The sequence below is a fragment of the Lithobates pipiens genome, unplaced genomic scaffold (genome assembly GCF_037356315.1).
Source record: "Lithobates pipiens isolate NorthernLeopardFrog02 unplaced genomic scaffold, aLitPip1_a1.2 Scaffold_22, whole genome shotgun sequence".
Lineage (NCBI taxonomy): Eukaryota > Metazoa > Chordata > Amphibia > Anura > Ranidae > Lithobates > Lithobates pipiens.
The window spans coordinates 104,979,337-105,002,419 of record NW_027507784.1 but is presented as its reverse complement, the minus strand read 5'-3'; the positions used below and the strand labels follow the sequence as shown (position 1 = coordinate 105,002,419).

At 46.3% G+C, this 23,083-nt stretch overlaps 1 protein-coding gene across 4 annotated transcripts in view; it reads left to right on the top strand.

Annotated features, from left to right (window-relative positions):
• LOC143924028 (intelectin-1-like) overlaps nt 1–23,083 on the top strand; it is a 65,137-nt gene that overhangs the window by 31,440 nt on the left and 10,614 nt on the right. For all 4 annotated transcript variants that reach the window (XM_077448051.1, XM_077448053.1, XM_077448052.1 and 1 more), the window contains 2 exons: nt 8,296–8,416; nt 21,883–21,989. In XM_077448051.1, coding sequence (XP_077304177.1) covers nt 8,296–8,416; nt 21,883–21,989 — 228 coding nt within the window. The remainder of the gene's footprint in view (nt 1–8,295; nt 8,417–21,882; nt 21,990–23,083) is intronic.

Genomic DNA, 23,083 nt, shown 5'->3' with positions numbered 1-23,083 from the left:
CCCAGGGTGTAAAAGATTGTTACGAGATTGGGCCAGTGCTCGATTGTACGCCTTACGCAGACATACCCGACTATAGCCACGGGCTAAAAGTCTTGTCTGTAATTGGGCAGCTTCGGCCCTAAAAAGGGCATCATCCGAACAGTTCATGCGCAGCCGCAGGTACTGGCCATAGGGTATAGACTTCTTAAGGTTTATTGGATGGAAGCTGTCTGCATAAAGTATAGTATTCCCGGCAGTATCCTTACGATACAAAGATTATTATCAATGTATCTCTCGAAGGATTTTGTGTGCCAGAAAAGTGCCGACTTCTTCTCTAGCACTTTGGTGAATTTTGACAAAAGAGTGGAGATCTCCGTTTCCACTCGATCACCATTTTCAAATTCAATCTCATAGCTGGACATTAAATGGTTCCAATCATCACCCTGGAAGCTATTCATATTATCAACAAACGAAAAAACAACGATGAAGAATTGTACCAAATACAAATATACCAAGTAGAGCTCAAGTCCCAGACCTCTTGCGTTACCGAATGGGGAAGGGTGTTTAACCACCCGGGTTTAAAGAACTAGACAGAAAGAACGGTAACACCCCCGAAATTGGGGTCAGAGGGCGCTGATCACCCCTGGTATGTTATAAACTAAAAAGAAAATGGTGTCCCCAGAGTGGGGCTTTTTACCAGCAAAGTTTAACCTGTATAATATAAATAACATTGACATGTAGAAGGTAGACTAATATTGTAAATGTTTATTAATAAAAAAGAGGATGAAATAAGTGACGCAGTGGTCAAAGACTGAGCTCCACTAGATAGGTAAAAATGTATGGTATTACATGTAAAAACAGAAATACACATATACATATAATTGTGATGCTTGAAGCATAGTATCAATACAATAAGAGATATATGCGTATAAATAGTAAAAGCCCTTTACGCGTTTCGACCCTCCCAGGGGTCTTCTTCAGAAGGTTACTATCTATTATGAAAAAAAGGAAAAAAACGAAAAAAGAAAACAAGCATAAATATATATCACAATACATGATGCACTGTGTTGTGCTAAAAATAATCTGCTGTAGGCAGAGTATATATCAAAACATTGTAAGATTACACAGTTAGCAATCAAGTGATACATATTGTAACAATAAATACCTATATTGATCACAAAGGAAATCCTCTTTTAAAAGACCGGACAGGATTCCGTGCATTCTCCCATAATCTTCATGGATGTGCCGACCTTATGTGGATGGAAAAAGATGGCTAGCTCTACCCAGAACGGGGGAAGAGCAAGGAAAATGGATCCAAAGGGTAAAAAGCTTGCAAGGGATCACATCCCTATTACCACCTCCAAAACACAATAATGGAGGAAGGTGTGGGTATAGGTGAACGGGATTAGGAGAGGGGGCGACCTACAGAGAAGGAAAGGATATAAGACATATGTATATATATATATGTATATATAGAAAGGGGCCCTATTCAGAAACTATCACCTCTGTATAGAGAGATAGAACATGCCCGCATGCAGTGTCAATGGTATACACACGTCAAGGATACACATATGTCAAGTGAATCCTACCATTTCAGGGTGGGATATTTCACTCAGTTAGAGTGTGAGCAGATGCCCAAAAGAAAAATGCCCAAAAGAAAGACCAACGCCAGACCGAAACACCATATATAAAAAAAGGTGGGAAAGGGGAGAAGACAAAGGACAAGAGTGGAAAAGAAAAAGAAAGAGAAAGGGAAAAAAGGGGTGAAGGGACTACAAACTGGTGCCAAACAAAACTGCAAAAAATGAACAAACAGTGAACATGACTAAAGAGAGGAGTGAATGGGAAAAGAAAGTGGAGTGGTGTAACAGCTTTGGAATATCCCAGCGTGACCACAGTGGTGCTGGGATAAAACAATGTATATATACCTGTAGCCAATTTCCAATGGGTCCACATTGGACAACAGGGCCAGAAGGAAAACACTCAAATAATTAGTGGTAAAGTGGCTTAAAAGTGGTGACCTTTATAATACAGCCCTTCACATTAGTATGTTTCCATAGGATGAGAAAAGTCTTGAGTCTGCAAGTAGACAAGAGATAGTCTTATACTCCTGCCAACAGAGCTGTGTATAGTGCAATAGAAAAAGTGGAACAGCATAGGGTAAAAGAACCCAGGGACTTACCCAGTTGCATAAAAACGATGTGCGTGTGCTCCTGTGGGTGAAGGAATGATGTGCAGTGTGAAAGGGTGGGGTATAAATAGCCCAAGTGCGGTTAATGGGTCAATCAAAGTCTCCACCCGTTAACCCATAACCACTATTGGTTGCCTGAAAGACGACCGGATGTGGTCCCCTCGGCATTCCGGAAATGACTCTCCTGATAGGGCGGGAGAGTGCACGGTAGCGTCGCACCAGCGTGACATGAGTGCGTCGCGTCGCACGCGTAGAACGCGCGTGCGCAGCGAGGCCACCGGTCCGATACCGTTCGGAATGCCGCCGACCAGAAATAATCGTCGCGGGTAGACGGGCAGCGCTCACCCGTTCGTACCCCGGGACCTAATGGGGAGAGGTATGCGCGCTCCACTGCCACCCCCCTCTTCTGGTCGTGAAGCCATACCCCATTGGTCCATCCAATCGACATAGATAAGGACGAGAGGTAACCTCACATGGCACCATCTAGTGGAAAAAATGGGAAAGTGCAACCGGACCTTCCGTCATACAGCATAAGGGATAATAAATCCAAAAAAGTATATTTTAGTAACAACATGTCACAAGTAAAGAATAGCAATGAATAAACATAAATGCAGAACATTTCATAATGAGCATGTAATCTACAGGTAAACTGGGCACACAAAAGGAGAAATCTACTGGCTGCCCCAGGGTGTAAAAGATTGTTACGAGATTGGGCCAGTGCTCGATTGTACGCCTTACGCAGACATACCCGACTATAGCCACGGGCTAAAAGTCTTGTCTGTAATTGGGCAGCTTCGGCCCTAAAAAGGGCATCATCCGAACAGTTCATGCGCAGCCGCAGGTACTGGCCATAGGGTATAGACTTCTTAAGGTTTATTGGATGGAAGCTGTCTGCATAAAGTATAGTATTCCCGGCAGTATCCTTACGATACAAAGATTATTATCAATGTATCTCTCGAAGGATTTTGTGTGCCAGAAAAGTGCCGACTGGAAACGGAGATCTCCACTCTTTTGTCAAAATTCACCAAAGTGCTAGAGAAGAAGTCGGCACTTTTCTGGCACACAAAATCCTTCGAGAGATACATTGATAATAATCTTTGTATCGTAAGGATACTGCCGGGAATACTATACTTTATGCAGACAGCTTCCATCCAATAAACCTTAAGAAGTCTATACCCTATGGCCAGTACCTGCGGCTGCGCATGAACTGTTCGGATGATGCCCTTTTTAGGGCCGAAGCTGCCCAATTACAGACAAGACTTTTAGCCCGTGGCTATAGTCGGGTATGTCTGCGTAAGGCGTACAATCGAGCACTGGCCCAATCTCGTAACAATCTTTTACACCCTGGGGCAGCCAGTAGATTTCTCCTTTTGTGTGCCCAGTTTACCTGTAGATTACATGCTCATTATGAAATGTTCTGCATTTATGTTTATTCATTGCTATTCTTTACTTGTGACATGTTGTTACTAAAATATACTTTTTTGGATTTATTATCCCTTATGCTGTATGACGGAAGGTCCGGTTGCACTTTCCCATTTTTTCCACTAGATGGTGCCATGTGAGGTTACCTCTCGTCCTTATCTATGTCGATTGGATGGACCAATGGGGTATGGCTTCACGACCAGAAGAGGGGGGTGGCAGTGGAGCGCGCATACCTCTCCCCATTAGGTCCCGGGGTACGAACGGGTGAGCGCTGCCCGTCTACCCGGGACGATTATTTCTGGTCGGCGGCATTCCGAACGGTATCGGACCGGTGGCCTCGCTGCGCACGCGCGTTCTACGCGTGCGACGCGACGCACTCATGTCACGCTGGTGCGACGCTACCGTGCACTCTCCCGCCCTATCAGGAGAGTCATTTCCGGAATGCCGAGGGGACCACATCCGGTCGTCTTTCAGGCAACCAATAGTGGTTATGGGTTAACGGGTGGAGACTTTGATTGACCCATTAACCGCACTTGGGCTATTTATACCCCACCCTTTCACACTGCACATCATTCCTTCACCCACAGGAGCACACGCACATCGTTTTTATGCAACTGGGTAAGTCCCTGGGTTCTTTTACCCTATGCTGTTCCACTTTTTCTATTGCACTATACACAGCTCTGTTGGCAGGAGTATAAGACTATCTCTTGTCTACTTGCAGACTCAAGACTTTTCTCATCCTATGGAAACATACTAATGTGAAGGGCTGTATTATAAAGGTCACCACTTTTAAGCCACTTTACCACTAATTATTTGAGTGTTTTCCTTCTGGCCCTGTTGTCCAATGTGGACCCATTGGAAATTGGCTACAGGTATATATACATTGTTTTATCCCAGCACCACTGTGGTCACGCTGGGATATTCCAAAGCTGTTACACCACTCCACTTTCTTTTCCCATTCACTCCTCTCTTTAGTCATGTTCACTGTTTGTTCATTTTTTGCAGTTTTGTTTGGCACCAGTTTGTAGTCCCTTCACCCCTTTTTTCCCTTTCTCTTTCTTTTTCTTTTCCACTCTTGTCCTTTGTCTTCTCCCCTTTCCCACCTTTTTTTATATATGGTGTTTCGGTCTGGCGTTGGTCTTTCTTTTGGGCATTTTTCTTTTGGGCATCTGCTCACACTCTAACTGAGTGAAATATCCCACCCTGAAATGGTAGGATTCACTTGACATATGTGTATCCTTGACGTGTGTATACCATTGACACTGCATGCGGGCATGTTCTATCTCTCTATACAGAGGTGATAGTTTCTGAATAGGGCCCCTTTCTATATATACATATATATATATACATATGTCTTATATCCTTTCCTTCTCTGTAGGTCGCCCCCTCTCCTAATCCCGTTCACCTATACCCACACCTTCCTCCATTATTGTGTTTTGGAGGTGGTAATAGGGATGTGATCCCTTGCAAGCTTTTTACCCTTTGGATCCATTTTCCTTGCTCTTCCCCCGTTCTGGGTAGAGCTAGCCATCTTTTTCCATCCACATAAGGTCGGCACATCCATGAAGATTATGGGAGAATGCACGGAATCCTGTCCGGTCTTTTAAAAGAGGATTTCCTTTGTGATCAATATAGGTATTTATTGTTACAATATGTATCACTTGATTGCTAACTGTGTAATCTTACAATGTTTTGATATATACTCTGCCTACAGCAGATTATTTTTAGCACAACACAGTGCATCATGTATTGTGATATATATTTATGCTTGTTTTCTTTTTTCGTTTTTTTCCTTTTTTTCATAATAGATAGTAACCTTCTGAAGAAGACCCCTGGGAGGGTCGAAACGCGTAAAGGGCTTTTACTATTTATACGCATATATCTCTTATTGTATTGATACTATGCTTCAAGCATCACAATTATATGTATATGTGTATTTCTGTTTTTACATGTAATACCATACATTTTTACCTATCTAGTGGAGCTCAGTCTTTGACCACTGCGTCACTTATTTCATCCTCTTTTTTATTAATAAACATTTACAATATTAGTCTACCTTCTACATGTCAATGTTATTTATATTATACAGGTTAAACTTTGCTGGTAAAAAGCCCCACTCTGGGGACACCATTTTCTTTTTAGTTTATAACATACCAGGGGTGATCAGCGCCCTCTGACCCCAATTTCGGGGGTGTTACCGTTCTTTCTGTCAAATACTACATTTAGACATAATTTTAGGACCTGGGAGATGAGACAACTCCTCTACATGAAGCGGCATGTTTGGAATTTGAACCCAGACACTCGGAGATGCTAAGCAGAAGGCCTAACCTCTAGGTCACGGAGCTGCCACATGTGAGACCTTCCTATACATAAATACTGTTTTTTGTTTGGACATACGGGTGATGGAATTACATTACTCAAGAATTCTTCTTGATTTATTCTGTGATATTTTGTGGCTCTTTTTGGGTGAGTGTAGAATAGGGATGTTACCCTCCAATTTTAGAGAAATACATTTTGATTTCTGATGTTGGTACACATATCACATTTTTTGGGCTCAAATTATGATTATTTGGAAATAATAAAAAGCACAAAAAATTGTGACTCGTTTTAAATTTGTATCAGCAATGGTATTGTTTGTAAAGACACCTGTGTGAGTTTAGGTAAAGAATGTTGTGAGATGGAGAGTAAGGCCGCGTACACACGGGCGGACTGTCTACCCAACTTAGTCCGCTGAACAGTGTTTCAGCGGACAATCCGCTCGTGTGTGGGCTTCAGCGGACTTTTTCAGCGGACAGTCTGACGAACAAAGTCTTACGGAATTTCCGTAAGACAGTCCGTTCAAACTTGGTTTTGTCCGTCCAAACTTGGTTTCAGCGGACAGTCCGCTCGTGTGTAGGCAAGTTGGACGGACTAAGTATGGCGCATGCTCAGAAAGGGTTTACACGGCCGAAGGTTGCATTGCAGTGTATAGGACTTCGTTTTTCTAGTCCCGTCGTACGTGCTGTACACGTCATCACGCACGCTTTCAGCGGACTGTCTGCTCATCGTGTGTGGTCAAGTCCGTTCATGCAAATTTTGAACGGACTGTCTGTCGGATTGTCTGCCGAACTTAGTTGGGCAGACAATCCGCCCGTGTGTACGCGGCCTAACAAGTGAAAGGCCCCTTTCACATGGGGCTGTCCATTTTTACTACTCTGCTTGCTCAGCGGGGATTGCTCCCTTGATCCCCACGGAGCTGACGGATGACAAGTCTGTGCAGGGATAGACCTGTCAGAGAGTCCGCTCTCCCCTATGAGATGATTACGGACCGCCTGTCCATTTTCATCCCATCCGAGCCGCCAGACGGATGGAAAATAGGACATCCATCCGTCTGGATTTTTTGGAGCGGATCGAGGAGGATCAGATGTCAGCGGACATGTCACCGCTGACATCCGACGCTCCATAGAGCTGCATGGAGCGACTATTCAGATCCGCCTGAAAAAAATGACAGGCAGATCTGAACGGTCCGCATGTGTGAAAGGGGCAAAAGAGACAGAGAAATATATTTTACCAAAACATTGCACATTCTAGCATTCTTACAAACAAAATAGTTGAAGTAGAAGCAACAATGTTGCAAAGGAAAATTTATTTCAGAGAAAGATACATTTCATTTCAACATTAAAAGGATTTATTTGGGGAAGTTACAATTGTACCATTAGAATCAATGGCTAAAACTTGCATTGGACTATAATAGCGCAGATTTTCACTCCCAAAAAATGCTCTTTAAAGTGTAAGTAAACCCCCTATTGTTTTCAGCCAAGGAAGCTGCCATCTTTGCCTCTGTTTAATATAAAACTACCATGATGCTGCACATGTGATCAGTCATGACACCAGCCATTGGATGGTTTAAAAGTTTGATTGAGAACACAACCAATGGGAGTGTTACATTTCTGGCATGCCCCGGAAATGAAACTGTTTTATGGATGGGTTTACTTCCACTTTAACACAGAGCTCAATTTGGTATTTACTATAGCACCCTGTAAAAAATATATTGGCGCTAAAATGAGAGCTATTTGCAGGTCTGAGCATGCTCAGTTGTGTTGGCACCTAGTTGTACAAAAACGGGGAATTTATCTCTTCTCAGACTTTTAAAGATATTTCAGTGTAGAAATCACTTTTTCACACAGTTTAAAAGTAAATTATCTTTAAATAATATACCACAAATTTCAGTACCATTTAGGCAATTATATCATACTCTAAACATTATTTCCATGTGCAAGTCTCCAGGTTTTAGCAGAGTAAGGGTTTGGGCGCTATTTGTGTTCAGGGAACTATAGTAAATTTGATTTTGGGAGTATTATTTTTTACCAGTGCTATAGTGAATACTGTTTTAGTGCTAATTAGCGTTATTAGTGTTAATTAGTGCTAATCTTCGGTAATTAGCGCTGCAGCGCTATAGTAAATGACCCCCAGAGTCTCTTGGGCAGATAAAGAAAACCTATGAGCGAGTCAACTCGCAAGTAAGACATTTCAGTTTTGTTTGAACCAACCCTTACATATTCATGGAAAAACTATTTTCTCTTTTGTAATTTTATTGGTTATGCAAGGGTAAATAACAACAGTGACACCCATGTAGGGGTTACAATATTTGATATGAGTTTTTCCTTCTGATCTTATAACACTTATATCCTCACTTAATGTCAAACTATTTGTGTTTCTTCTAGAAATATCCTGTAAAATTTAATGTTGGGACGTGTCCAGCCAATAATGGACCTTCCGCACCAGTTGTTTACGATAAGGGAAGTGCACAGGAGACGGTCAGGCTGAACGCACCCAATGCAAAAAGTATGTTTTTTATGTATGGTTTTGCACTGTACATTAAAGCTTTCCACATCAGAATAATAATGTTCTATTCTTGTTAAAAAGCTTCCTAAAAATCAATAATTGTCCAGTCTTATTTATCACTGTGCACTAATTAACTAACTTAATTGACCAAAACACTAATGCAATTCAAATTCTCAAATTGTTGGCTGGGGACATGCCACAGACAAAAATGTTTGCCCCATCCAAACATAGATGGGAATCTATCTCCACATCCCTGGCCTAGGCACTGTGGCTGTATTTGCTTGGGGAAAATTTGATTTGGCAGAATGGGTTTTCTCAGCAATTGTTTATTGTAGAGCTTTCCCCTCTGTGGGAGCAAAAATGATTTTATTTAGTTAAAAATATTGTAACTGGCACAGATGGTCACTGCCTAATGTTCTGGTATAAACTTTATTTCATAGAAAATCTGCCACTAACACTATTCCTTCCAAAGATCTGGCCATTTAAAGTGATTGTAAATGTTAATTTTTTTTAAATTTGAAATTTGAACACTTAAGCCCCGGACCATTTGACTGCCCAAAGACCAGAGCACTTTTTGCGATTCTGCACTGCGTCATTTTAACTGACAGTTGCACGATCGTGCAAGGTGGCTCCCAAACAAAATTGATGTACTTTTTTTCCTCACAAATAGAGCTTTCTTTTGGTGGTATTTGTTCACCTCTGTGGTTTTTATTTTTTGCGCTATAAACAAAAAAATAGTGACAATTTTGAAAAAAAAAACATTATTTTTTACTTTTTGCTATAATTTAGGCCGATACTCATTCTTCTACATATTTTTGGTAAAAAAAAAAATCGCAATAAGCATTTATTGATTGGTTTGCGCAAAAGATATAGCGTCTACAAAATAGGGATAGTTTTATGGCATTTTTATTAATAATTTTTTTTTTACTAGTAATGGCGGTGATCAGCGATTTTTATCCTGACTGCGACATTATGATGGACAGATCGGACACTTTTGGCATGATTTTGGGACCATTCACATTTATACAGCGATCAATGCAATTAAAAATGCATTGATTACTGTGTAAATGTGACTGGCAGTGAAGTTGTTAACAACTAAGTGGTGCTGTAGGGGTTAAGTGTGTCCTAGGGATGTGTTCTAACTATGGGGGGGAGGGCTGTGTGTGACACAACACTAATCACCGCTCCCGATTACAGGGAGCTGTGATCAGTGTCCTATCACTAGGCAGAATGGGGGAAATGCTTGTTTACATTAGCATTTCCTCGTTCTTCCTCTTTGTGAGACAATCGTGGGTATACTCGTAGACATCGAGTCTGTGGGACCCGCAATCACACTCACGGAGGTAGCGGCCTGCGCGCGCCCGCAAACCGATTCTTAAAGGGCAACATACAGGTACGTTAATCTGCCTGTACGTGCCCTTCTGCCGACATATATCAGCGTGAGCCGGTTGGCAACCGGTTAAAATAACAAACATGTCATACTTACCGCCTCTGTGCAGTGGTTTTGCACAAAGCAGCCCAGATTCTCCTCTTCTCGGATCCCCCTCTGGCACTCCTGGCTCCTCTTCCCCAGGAGCTTGCTTTAGGCGTATTAATGCAGGCTCGCTCCCAAGTCCCACTCTGTGTGTCCATTGACACAGAGCTTGACTTGATCCTACCCCTTTCTTTCCTCATTTGCTGCCATTAACAGCAGCGGAAGCCAATGGCTCCCGCTTCTGTCTCTGAGCCAATGAGGAGGGAGGGAACCAAGAGAACCGCTGCTCTCCTGCACATCACTTGATTGAGGCCACGCTCCGGCAAGTAAAAGCGGGTGGCTGGGGAGCTGCATTCATGTGATTTTTCATTCTTTTTTTATTTTTTTTCTATAAAACTTTTTTTTTCAAATAACAATTTTATTTTTCGTGGTCGTAAAACAGAGATATCAGTGCAGGCATACAGCAAAAACAGCAAGGCTCCCAAAATTTGGAGGGCCCATTGCGGAGATACAGCATACAGTAACATGGTATAGGGCGGTATAGCAAAAACAGGCGGTTCGACCAGGGGTACAGAGCGGGATGAGAGACACAGAAAGTCAAGCATCCGCACAGTAAACCACGAAACCGCCCAGGGTCTACTGCTCAGCTCATATGCCACACGGAAAACATGACAAAGACCATCAACAACATACACAAAAAAAACGGAGAAAAGAAGAAGAGAGAGAGACAAGGAAAAAGAAACGGAAAAGGAAAAGGAGCTAGAGCGCCAGTGGTCTACATCACCACATCCATACCGGTTCGCCATCAATCCTCCAGCAGCCGCCATCTCCTCCAGACCAGGTCATGCTCCTCCAGCTTATCCCTCATTCTAGCTGTCATCTTCTCCATAAGCTCGACATCTTTGATCCTGGCGTATAAGGCCTCCCTGGACGGGGGCACCGGGCTTTTCCAGTTTAAGGCTATCAAACAACGGGCCGCTGTTAGGACATGCCTGAGGAGCTTCCGACCAGGCCTGGTCAGTGTGGGCTGGGACAGGCCTAGTAAAAATAATTTAGGGGAGTGGGGTACGGGAACGTCAAACAAGCGCTGGAGCAGCCTGCGGACCATTAGCCAGTACGGGGCGATCAAGGAACAGGCCCAGTAAACAGGGAGCCCCGCTCCTTCAGTCATCTCCAACAGCGGTCTGAGGTGGAGGGGTATATTTTGTGGAGTATATCCGGGGTCTGATACCAGAAAAAAATAATTTTGTAGGAGTTCTCCTTGTACAAAGTGCACAAAGAGGACTTGGCCGCCTGGCCCCACACCCCCTGCCAAGTCTCGAGGGAGAGCTCCTCACCCAACTCCCTCTCCCAGCGTCTCATATAGGAATGTTTGCCCTTCGTTAGGAAATGGTATGTGTTAAGAATGCGATATATGTCCGAGATCAGGCCTCTGCGATGTCTGCCTTCTAGAATTATCTGTTCAAAAGGAGAGGGCGAGGAGAGACATAGGCGAGGGGCTTTAGACTGCACAAAATGTCGAATTTGTAAGTAGCTGTAGAACACCTCTCTGGGGAGGTCGTGCTTGTCCTGGAGCTCCGAGAAGGACAGAAGCTGTCTTGTTCTGGGATCTACCAGGTGCCCTAGGTGGAACAGGTCGCGCGAAGCCCAGGGCCAGGACATCTGATGGGTCAGGCCAGCTGGCAGGAGCGGGTTATACAGAAAGGACGTCAGTGGGGAGAACTCCGAATGGAGACTGTGCTCGCGGGAGAGCTTCCGCCAGAGCAGACGGAGGTGAGCCATCGGCCCTAGAAGCCGACCCGAGTCTATCTCAACACTCGCACCCCAGAGAAAAGTGTTCGGATGTACCGGGGCTAACCAGATTTTTTCGATTTCAGACCACCTATTAAACGATCTCTGTGGGAACCAGGATGCTATGGCCCGCAGCTGAGTGGCCTGGTAGTAACGAACCAAGTCAGGAAACGCCAGGCCGCCATCCAGATGTGAGGCCGTCATAACAGAGCTCGGGACCCGGTGTCTCCTGTAGTTCCAAACAAATTTCAGCAGGTCCCTCTGGAGTGCGCGTAACTGAGCATATGGAACCGGGATTGGCAGTGTCTGAAACAAGTAAAGAAGTTTGGGGAGGACCACCATCTTAATGGACGCAATCCGTCCCAGGAGAGAGATGTGGTGGGTCTTCCATTTACGAATCAGATCCCTAATCGTCCGATAGAGGGGAGGGAAGTTGGCTTGGTACAGGGTATGGAATGACGGTGTAAGGAGGACCCCCAAATATTTAAGGGAGGAGCTTTCCCATTTGTATGGGAACGCGGAACGCAAATGGGTCGTCTCAGCCGTGACCATGTTTAGAGGGAGGGCCACCGATTTGGAAGAGTTAATTTTATAGCCCGAGAGCCCTCCATAGCGGTCCAGCTCTGAGTGGAGATTGGGTAGTGAGATCCTAGGCTGAGTCAGGGTGAGGATAATATCATCCGCGAAAAGCGAAATCTTGAATTCTCTACCCCTGACTGGGATCCCACGGATATCAGGATTACTTCTAATGGCAGCCGCCAGAGGCTCCACGCATAAGGCAAAAAGGAGAGGAGAAAGCGGACAGCCCTGGCGAGTGCCATTAGCGATGGAGAAAGTGGAGGATGTGGCGAAGGGGGTCCGAACTTGTGAGGAGGGTGTAGTGTAGAGATGTTGCACCGCGCTCAGAAATGGGCCCCGAAAGCCCATACGGTGCAACGTGGCCTCCATGAAGGGCCAACTGAGGCGGTCGAACGCCTTCTCGGCGTCTAAGCTTAAGACCAAAGACGCCATGTTATCTCTGTTCGCCACGTCGATGAGGTCAATGATCTTCCTGGTGTTGTCCCCCGCCTGTCGCAGGGGGACAAAGCCCACCTGATCCTTATGTATTAGGGAAGGGAGGATCGTATTTAAGCGGTTGGCAAGGAGCTTCGTGAAAATTTTTAGGTCAGCATTCAGCAGAGCTATAGGCCGGTAGCTAGCGCAAGAAGTCGGGTCTTTGTCAGGCTTAGGAATGAGGGAAAGAAATGAGCCCAGCATGTCGGTCGGGACCGGGGTTTGGCGGAGAAAGGAGTTGAACAGTTTGGTCAGATGCGGGCTCAGGAGGGGTAAGAACGTCTTGTAATACTCGTAGGGGAGCCCGTCCGATCCCGGGGACTTGTGGGCTGGGAGAGCCCTCACAGTTTCGAGGAGCTCTTCCTCAGTAATAGAGGCGTTCAACTCCTGGAGGTCCGTGTCCCGCAGTCGGGGTAGTACAATGTCTTCCAAATACTGGGTAATACGGGCAGACAGGCCCGGGGTCGGGGGGTTGTGGGGGATATCAGGCCTATTGTACAAGTCCGTGTAGAAGTCCGCGAACGCGTCCACTATCGCTTGGGGGTGGGTCAAAAGGTCTCCCCCCCTATTTTTAACTTGGGCCGGAGTGGAGGACACTGTGCGGTCTGCCAACAGCGACTGTGCTTTGTTTCCCTTGTCGTAGTAGAGTTGTCGTAGGCGGACCAGCGCTTTCTCTACCGACCCCAACGCCAGGTCCCGAAGCGTCTGCCTAGCCTGGACAATTTGCTTAAGAGTGGATAGGGAGGGGGATGCCGCAAGACGGGCCTCTAAGGTCGCGAGTCGTTTCTCGGCCAGTAACCCAGCGGCCCGTGTGTCTCGCTTCAAGGCCGAGGACAGGGCAATACAACTCCCCCGGATGACCGCCTTGTGGGCGGCCCAGAGGGTAGTGAGGGAGATGTCTGGGGTATCGTTCTCGACAAAATAGTGCCGGAGCGAAACCTCCAGCTCCGCCTTTGCTGGAGCATGCTGCAGGAGATAATTGTTCAGCCTCCAGGTACAGGGCTTACGGGGGGGAGGTCCAATTCTAGGGATAGAGTTATGGGGGCGTGGTCCGACCAGGTGATGGGGAGTATATGTGCAGAGTGAACCGCCCTAAGCGTCGCGTTGTTGACAAAAAAATAATCGATACGTGAGTGTGTGCTGTGGGGGGCGAGTAAAAAGTGTATTGGCGGTCCTGTGGGTGCAAAGCACGCCAGGCGTCAAACAGGCCCCGCCTTCTGGTGATCTGGCGGAACAGCCTAGAGTCTCTGGAGGTCCTGGCCTGGGGTGCCCGAGGGTCCACAGCCAGGCGATCACGGAGTGCCTATTGAGCAAGGTTGAAGTCCCCCCCTATCACCAGAAGCCCGGGGGGTGCCTTGAACAGGCGGGAAAACACCCTGGACAGAAATTGATGTTGACGGACATTGGGAGCATAGATGACGCAGAGGGTCAAGGCCTGTGTGTGCCACAGACCGCGGAGAATGATGTAGTGGCCTCGTGGATCTAGGTATACGGAGGTGCAAGTAAAGGGAGTGCCCTGTCGAAAAAGAATTGCGACTCCTGCCCTCTTCCGTGGGTTAAAAGCCTGATAAACCTGAGGAAAATATCTGGAGGCGAATGTAAAGGAGTCTCCCCGGTCAAAATGTGTTTCTTGGACCAGCACTATATCCGCCCCTGCCTGCCGGAACTCCCTAAGGTGGCGTTTTTTGTTGGAGTTCAGGCCGTGTACATTAAGGGACAAAATCTTAGCCATGATCAAGTAAGGGTGGGGTATAGGGCATACTTAGCTTACTTTGATGGAGGCCTGAATGCCTCGGAAGGAGCGGCGACCACTGGAGGAGGGGCGGCGACCGGGAGATCTGTACAGTTCCTTATCGACTCCCCGACCAAAAAATCCAGGAAAAAAAAAGACCCGGGTCAGGGAGGCACCAACAGTCCACACCACAAAAGGAACCAACTAGTGCAAAACCACGGGGGGAGGGGGGGCAGAAACCGTCCTGGAACTCAACCTGAATCAGCCCGGGGAAAGAAAAAGCAAGTGTAGCTTCGGCAATCGGGGGGGGGAGAAAAAAAAAGAAGGAACCCCCAGAGACAGGGGGGAAGCTAAAACTGCATAGGGGAGACGTCCACTGGACTGGGCCCATCCATGTCACTGGTGTAAAGGTGATTTGCGAGCCGGCTCTGGTCCTCTGTGCCGTTTGGTGGAGGGGACTTTCTGCCAGATCACCGGCGGAGGTGGCGGGGAAGCAATCAAGTCCCAGTCAGGGAGCTTGGGGACTGGCAGGCCCAGGGTGTCACAAAAGGGGGCCAGGTCCTCTGGGAATCGGAGGGATGCAGATTTCCCCTGGTGTCTGGCCGTAAGGCAAAAGGGGAACCCCCAACGGTAGGGTATGTCCTGGTCCTGCAAGGCACGAAGAAGGGGCATCAGCAGCCGCCGTTTTTGAAGGGTTATCCAGGAGACATCCGGGTAGATCTGGATCAGGGCATTATCGAACATAAGGTTGCGGATGGAGCGGGATTTACGCATGATGTCTTCCTTGAGGGGGAAAGAATGGATCCGGCAAATGACATCTCTCGGCTTGGAGGCAGGACCTTTGGGTCGGAGTGCGCGATGGGCCCTGTCCATTTCTATGGGTTTGGCTGGGTCTTCTCCCAACATCCCGTTGAAGAGAGCTTGCAAGGAGGCCTGCAGATCCTCAGGGCCCTCGGCTTCGGGGAGGCCGCGGACGCGGATGTTGTTCCGCCGACCCCGGTTGTCGAGATCTTCCACATGGCGCTACATATCACGTAGTAGGAGCCGGTGATCTGAGTTCTCCACCTGAGTGCGATGGACAGCCAGCTTAGTCTCCTGGATCTCCTCCTCAGCCATTTCGACCCGTTCCGCTAGGTGATTGAGGCTGGCGTGCAGTGACTGGATTTCAGAGCGACATGTAGCCTTCACATCTGCTACAAGTTGTTTAAAGTCTTCTTTTGTGGGGATGGCTGTCAAATAGGCGTCCCAGTGGAGCGGAGGATGGGGTGGGGGAGGGGGAACCATCACTCACCCCTGGCCTTCCTCTAGCGTGCGGTGGCTCCTGCGGGGACCAGCGGCCCTCCCGGGGATCCGATCGGCTGTATGCAGGCAATGGATGAGAGCGCCCATGCTGCGTCCCCGGCGCCATCTTGAGGTCGCGGCCTACGCCGGATCGCGGCCTGTCCTCCTGCTCGGCCTGGGTGCCCCGGGATCCGTGGGGGGAGTCAGCGGTGGAGTGCGGGCTGGCCATGTCCCGGAGCGGGGCCGTAGGGTGCTCCACAAAGAGGTCTCTCGGGTGCAGCGGGGGAGGAGGCGAGGCCGGACCCCTCCGCAGCGTGGCTGGGTCGGCCGGCGCCATCTTGCGGCCCCCGCTCGGCGATCCTCCGGGCTGAAGAAAGAAGGCCTTCAGAGAGGCCGAGGAGCCCGGGGGCGGTTGGGACGACCCCCGGGCGGAAGAGGACCTAGTGGCCCGTGATCTCCCCATGGACAGCGGCGGAAAACCCCCGATATATATGCCGTTGTAGTGCTGGGCTGGAGGAGAGCTCTCACTCACAGCGTCCTTCCAGCTCGGCTTCCGGACACGCCCCCTTCTATAAAACTTTTTATTGGTGTTAAAGCACATACAAACAAATAACATAGAACACAGTATAGAGGTATAGTAGTGACTGTGACCTGGAAGCATAGGTGTACATCATCATGAACTCATCATTACAATTAAGCGGCGGTCACCATTATGTTCAGATTAGGTATGGATCCCACGGGTGGGGATTGGAAAGATGGCAGGATATTTACCCACAGCTCCCACTTATATGTGGTAAGTGTAAAAGCCTAAGGAAGGACTTGCTCACAACCATTGACTCTTGTGGAAGGTGTAGAGTCATATTGGTGTTCAGTCTAGGGGGGTTATTCTCAGTTCAGACCCATCTAGATTCCTCTAGGCCGTAGATGGTTCTTCCACCCATTTAGACCAAACCTTCTGATACTTCAGAGGGCAGCCTCTGTTGAAGTATGTGTCCTTATATAGGGGTAAGTTCTCATTCACCAACTGCCTCCAAGAAGCAACCACCGTAGGTGGGGCCGACTTTCTCCAGTGGAGTACTATGCTCTTTCTGGTGTAAAACATTAACAGGCTCACCAACGTACGTCCCGCCACAGTAGGGATCAGCTGTTCAGCAAGACTCAATAAACAGACAGATATGGAAGGCTGCAAGGGGATAGAGCTAATTTAGCGGATGTAAGACATCACCTCCTCCCATAAAACCGCAATAGCTGGACAGGTCCAGAATATGTGAATAAAATCTCCCGGGGTCCCCCCACATCTCCATCATCCTGGGGAGAGATTAGAGTCCATTTTATGTAGCCTGGAGGGGGTGAAGTAGGCTTGGTGGACTACTTTAAATTGGATCAGGCGATCCCTGATGGAGACCAGGGACCGAAACGGAAAGTCCCAGGTATCCCCCCCAGTCATCCTGATCAAGCTGCGGGACGTCCCGATGCCAACAGGCCCTAAGTTTATCCAAATCAGGAAGGGAGACTTTAACCACTTAAGCACCAGGCCTCTTTTTCAGACTTGGTGTTTACATGTTTAAAACATTTTTTTTTGCTAGAAAATTACTTAGAACCCCCAAACATTTTATATTGGTTTTTTTCTAACACCCTAGAGAATAAAATGGCGGTCATTGAAATACTTTTTTCACACCGTATTTGCGCAGCGGTCTTACAAGTGCACTTTTTTTGGAAAAAATTCACTTTTTTGAATAAAAAAATAAGACAACAGTAAAATTAGCCCAATTTTTTTTATATTGTGAAAGATAATGGTACGCTGAGTAAATTGATACCCAACATGTCACGCTTCAAAATTGCGCCCGCTCGTGGAATGGCGTCAAACTTTTAGCCTCAAAAATCTCCATAAGCGACATTTAAAAAATTCTACAGGTTGCATTTTTTGCGTTACAGAGGAGGTCTCGGGCTAGAATTATTGCTCTCGCTCTACCGATCACGGCGATACCTCACATGTGTGATTTGACCACCGTTTTCATATGCGGGCGCTACTTACGTATGCGCTTGCTTCTGTGCGCAAGCTCGTCGTGATGGGGTGTTTTTTTTCTCCCGCCGCCGATAGCGGTGATCTCGCGGCAAATCCACCGCAGAGACCACCGTTATCGTACAGCCATCCGCCGCCTGAAGAGATGGATATCTCGGTTGTGGCAGCAGCTGCTGCCGTTACCGAGATATCCCTCTTCAAAAATAGGACGTACATCGTCGTGCGGCGGTCGGCAAGTGGTTAAGGAGATGTAATATATCCGGGAGGTTGGTTTGTTGGTGCAGTCTAGCCTCAGGACCTCTTCGAGAGAAGCTTGTATGAGCTGAGGGGCAGTGTGGGAGAATTGGCAGCTGAAGGCATGGGAGAGTTGTATGTACCTAAAAAAAATATGATTCTGGAATATTGTATTTCAAACGCAACAGGGGTAGTGGAATCAGTGAATTATCTGGGAGAGTAATTTAATTTAAAATTTAGTCCAGGCATTGGGTGTAGGAATTGTATATATCTGGGTTAGGTTGGGATTACACCAAAGTGGAGCATTTGGCGAATGGGCTTCAGCGGGGTATTGTTCCAGTCTAAGGCTGGCTCTCCACGCCCACAAAGTAGTGGTCATAGAAGGGATTAATGCATATGGGGCATGTGGACCACGGAAGAGTAAGAAATTAAGAGCCTCGAGGGACTGCAACACAGACGCCTCTAGTAACACCGCTGAATTAGTGACGTCGGAGTCCAGCCACCACCCCGCAGTGACCATTTGGGCGGCTAGGAAATATGTATGGAAATCAGGGAATGCAAGTCCACCTTGAGAGGTAGGACGCATTTGCGTTGTCCATTTATATCTTGGGGACTGAGGGCCCCAGACATAGGAGGAGAACATTGAGTTAGGAAAAGAAGGATTGCGGAATCCACTGTGGTGAGTTTCTAAAGATATATAGAAATTTGGGCAATATCTTCATTTTAATTAAATTGATACGCCCAAGTTTAACAAGTTGGAAGGGGTAAGGCACCTTCCAACGATGGTCCTGCATCATTAAGGAAAAGGAGGAGGTCGTCCGCGTACAGAGCCACCCTCTCCTCCAGCCAGCCGATTTGAAGTCCTTTAATGTGTGGGGAAGTGAGAAGGGCTTCCGCCACTGGTTCGATGGCTATGGCAAACAATGTCGGGAGAGAGGGCAGCCCTGCCGGGTACCTCTGGACAGTGGAAAGGAACGGGAGAGACCTCCACCCAGATTAATGGCCAAGGTGGGCATCTTGTAGATTATTTGTAGCCACTGGATGAATACAAGAGGGAACCCCATCCTGCGGAGGACCTCTCACAGAAAAGGCCACTCGACCGCATTGAAGGCCTTCTCTATTTCCAGCGATGCTACCACTCTGGAGCCCTGATTAAAGTGCTGGGCGTGTATGTTGGTGTACAGTCGTCGTAGGTTAATGTCAGTGGATTTGTTGGCCATAAACCGGGTTTGGTCGGACTCAATAATGGTGGGCAATAGAGGTTGGAGTTTTATGGTGATCAATTTGGTAAGAATCTTAAAGTCCAAATTAAGGAGGCCGATCGGCCTAGAGGAGGCGCAAGAGTTGGGATCTTGTCAGAAACCATGAATGAGACCGAAACAGAAGTACAATTAAATCACACTTGTTTATTAAATAAAAAATAAAAAGGTAAATAGAGAAAGCGTAGTCAAAGCATAGAAAGAGTCAAGTAACCGGATCGAGTAGTCAGCCAGTCCAGAGTTCAATAACCAGATCGGGTAATCAGCCAGGACAGAAGTCAGGGATCCAAGAAGAGCAACAGCAAGCAGGGTAAGGAGCCAGAAGGGATGTCAGCAATCCAGTGTTTAAACAGAACCGCAGGAGATGGTTTCTTGTGATGTGACCAAGGCGAAGGCAGATATGAAGTGAGCTGGACAGCTTTAAGTAGGCAGGTCAGACGAACTGGATAAGGAACAGCTGGTAACTGTGGAGAGAGATGGGAGCTGCCAATTAGCTGACAGCTGAGCAGCCAGCCCAGAGAAAAAAGGGCTAAGCCAGCCCTGAGAGATCTTTGGGCGGTTTATAGAGCAACACCACATGTGCATGGTACATGGAAGGCGGTAGATCCCTTGCCTATAGGCAGTGTGAGTATAGGGAGGCCAAGAGTGGCGCCAGCTGAACACCGTGACCTTTGTAAAACTCCATGGGGAGACCATCCAGAGTCTTTCTGGTAGGAAAGGATTTAATAACTGCGAGGACCTCCTCAGGGGTTATCGGTGCCACCAGTCTGGCTCGTTCTGCATCCAACAACCACCCCAGAGCCAGAGGGTCAAGTTGATCCACCATGTCTCTGGGGTTGAAACCGGTCGGCAAAACAGAAGTGTATAATAAGCTGTAAAGATTCCGGAAGGCGTCAAGTATACCTTGTGGTGAGGAAACTGATCCTCCCTCTGGCAGCTTGATAGATGTTTTTTTCATTCATAATGCAGGGAATGCATTAAGGTTACAAAACCTTCTGCCTCTAAAACCATTTTAACTGTACCCAGGTAGTGGACCGGCTTATACATTCACACTTTCCAAAAAAATAAAACCTACACAAATTTCCCACAAGGACATTTTAACAAGTTGTTTAGAGAAGAGAGACCTTGCTGTCATTTAAAGACCCACACTTAAAGAATAAAACATCAAATTTAACTGTCTGCCATGAGTAACAGCTCTAGAAACCAGTGGCGGTTAGTGCTCAACATTTTTTTTGGGGGGCCGCAAACAAACTGAAAAATGTAACTGTTAGTAACACATAACTGTAAATAGCTATTTATCAGGTGATTATGTACTACTGCTAGATAAAACTGTGCACATCAAATGCAGCCTCGTCGTGCCCAGCATTTGCAGCCTCTCTGTGCCCATCATATGCAGCCTCACTACGCCCTTTAATTACAGCCTCACTGTGCCCATCATATGCAGCCTCACTGTGCCCATCAATTGCAGCCTCACTGTGCCCATCATTTGCAGCCTCACTGTGCCCATCATTTGCAGCCTCACTGTGCCAATCATATGCAGCCTTACTATGCAAATCAATTGCAGTCTTACTGTGCCCTTCACTGTGCCCATCAATTGCAACCTCACTGTGCCCATCAATTGCAGCCTCACTCTGCCCGTCACAGTAGGCCAATCACATCCACATTTCAAGTAAAAGAAAATAAAACCACCTAACATAAGGTGCCCTTATCAGAGCCCCCTTTTACATCAGATATCCCAATCACAGTTGCCCTTTAGAGAAGGTGCACCCCTTTATATCAGCTGTCCCAATCAGAGTTCCCCTTTACAACAGGTGTCCCCATCAGCATCCCTCTATACACCAGGTGTCCTCATCAGAGTCCCCCTTTACATCAGATGTCACCCTCAGAGTCCCTTTCACATCAGGTGTTACCATCAGTGTCCCCCTTTATAGCAGGTGCCCCCCTTTATATCAGGTGTCACTATCAGGGTCCCCCATTACAACAGATGCTCCCCTAAACATCAGGTATCCTCAGCAGAGTCCCCCTTTACATCAGATGTCCCCATCAGTCCCCCTTCACATCATATGTTCCCTATAGAGTCCCCCTTCACATCAGATGTCCCCATTACAGCAGATGTTCCCCTCTCCCCCCCCCCCTTTGTACTCGCAGCTCTCACAGCAGGTCGCCTTCCATTCACTTCAGACCGGCTGGGATGAGTCCGAGAAGAGAAGAGAAGTGAAGGCAAGGGACCCGCCAATCACTAACCACAGCAAGGAACAATGCTATAATGGGAGTGTTCTGGGTGCAGAGCTCCGAGGAATTTTTAAAGGAAGCCAATAGAGCTTCTTATTTGTAACCACGTGATTGCAAACACGTCATGATTCCCATAACAGCTGTGTGTCTGGCATCCCACACACACCAGTATTTTATTTTTATAAAAAATGTTATGATCAGTAGTTTTGGGGGGGCTGCGACCCCTATGGGCAGGCAGCCACTGCAAAGAAACAGTATTTTATGTATTAAATCCAATATCCATGGACTTTTCAACGGGCTAATATACTGTATCTCCTATATATACTGTATAAAGTATATCTAAGAAGTAATTTCTATAATTAGTGAATCTAAAACTGTATTTTGCAGATGAAATTACTGCCGGGTTTATCCAGTTCCGAGTAATTAACAATGAAAAGGCAGCAATTGCTTTATGTCCTGGAATGAAGGTCACCAATGGCTGCAATGCAGAACATGTAAGTTGTAACCAGTGACAGAGAATAAACTGTGATTGTTGCCTTGTGCATGCATACAGTGAGTTAATCATAATTTTGTGAGATTGTGGTACTAATCACTACTATTCACTACCCTTATTTTCTAAATGTTGGCATTTAACATTAAATACAATTAATTAAAAATGTGTTTTCTTAAAAAGGGGCTGGCTATAATATCTATGATTTTGTACATCTCAAGATTCTCCCACATATACAGTAAATGTCATATCTCTACAGCATGTACACAAATATAATTATTAGCACACACATGAGAAATATTAAAAGCAAATTACTCATTAAATGTATAATATGCAAATAACACACACTCTACATCTACACATATGTGTGGTAATCAAGTACAAATGAGGGTACACAAGAGTATAAAAAATGATCCAACCTTTTCTATCAAAATCCTTTCACTCTGAATGAAAAAGGGTTGTATTAAGCAGTAGTTTAAAAAAATAGATGTAGCACCCCCAAAGCCAGGAATCATGGTGGTGCCCCTAAGAGACAGATGTGGGCCGACATTTCAGTTTAGAGTGGTGATTACGTAGGCAAAATTGGGATGTGAGCAGATGGGTGCCAGTCACTTTTAAGATGAAAACTAGACACGTGCAATGAGTTTCTTTTCCAAATAATTTTTTCTATGAAATTTGACAAATTAATTAATTCGTAAATATTCTAATTAACGGAAAAAAAAAATCGTAAATTGAAAAACTAGAAAATTCGTAAATTTGAAAATTAGAATGAAAATCCAAAAATTCAAAAGAGCGAAAATACAAAAATAAAAAAACGAAAATTTGAAGATCCAAAAATGTGAAAATCCGAAATAATAACTAAGACGCGTTTCACACTGTGCAGGTGCTACAGCGCTAAAAATAGCGACTGCAAAGCACCCTGAAAGAGCCGCTCCGCCAAAGCTGCCCCCGATCCAGTGTGAAAGGAGCCTAACTAATAATAATAACTATTACTAAAAATTACTATTATTACTATTACTATTAATTCAGCTAAACTGAATGCAGCTTATCACCACCACCTAATTTTAACCACCTATGTTTAACACTCATGCTTATATC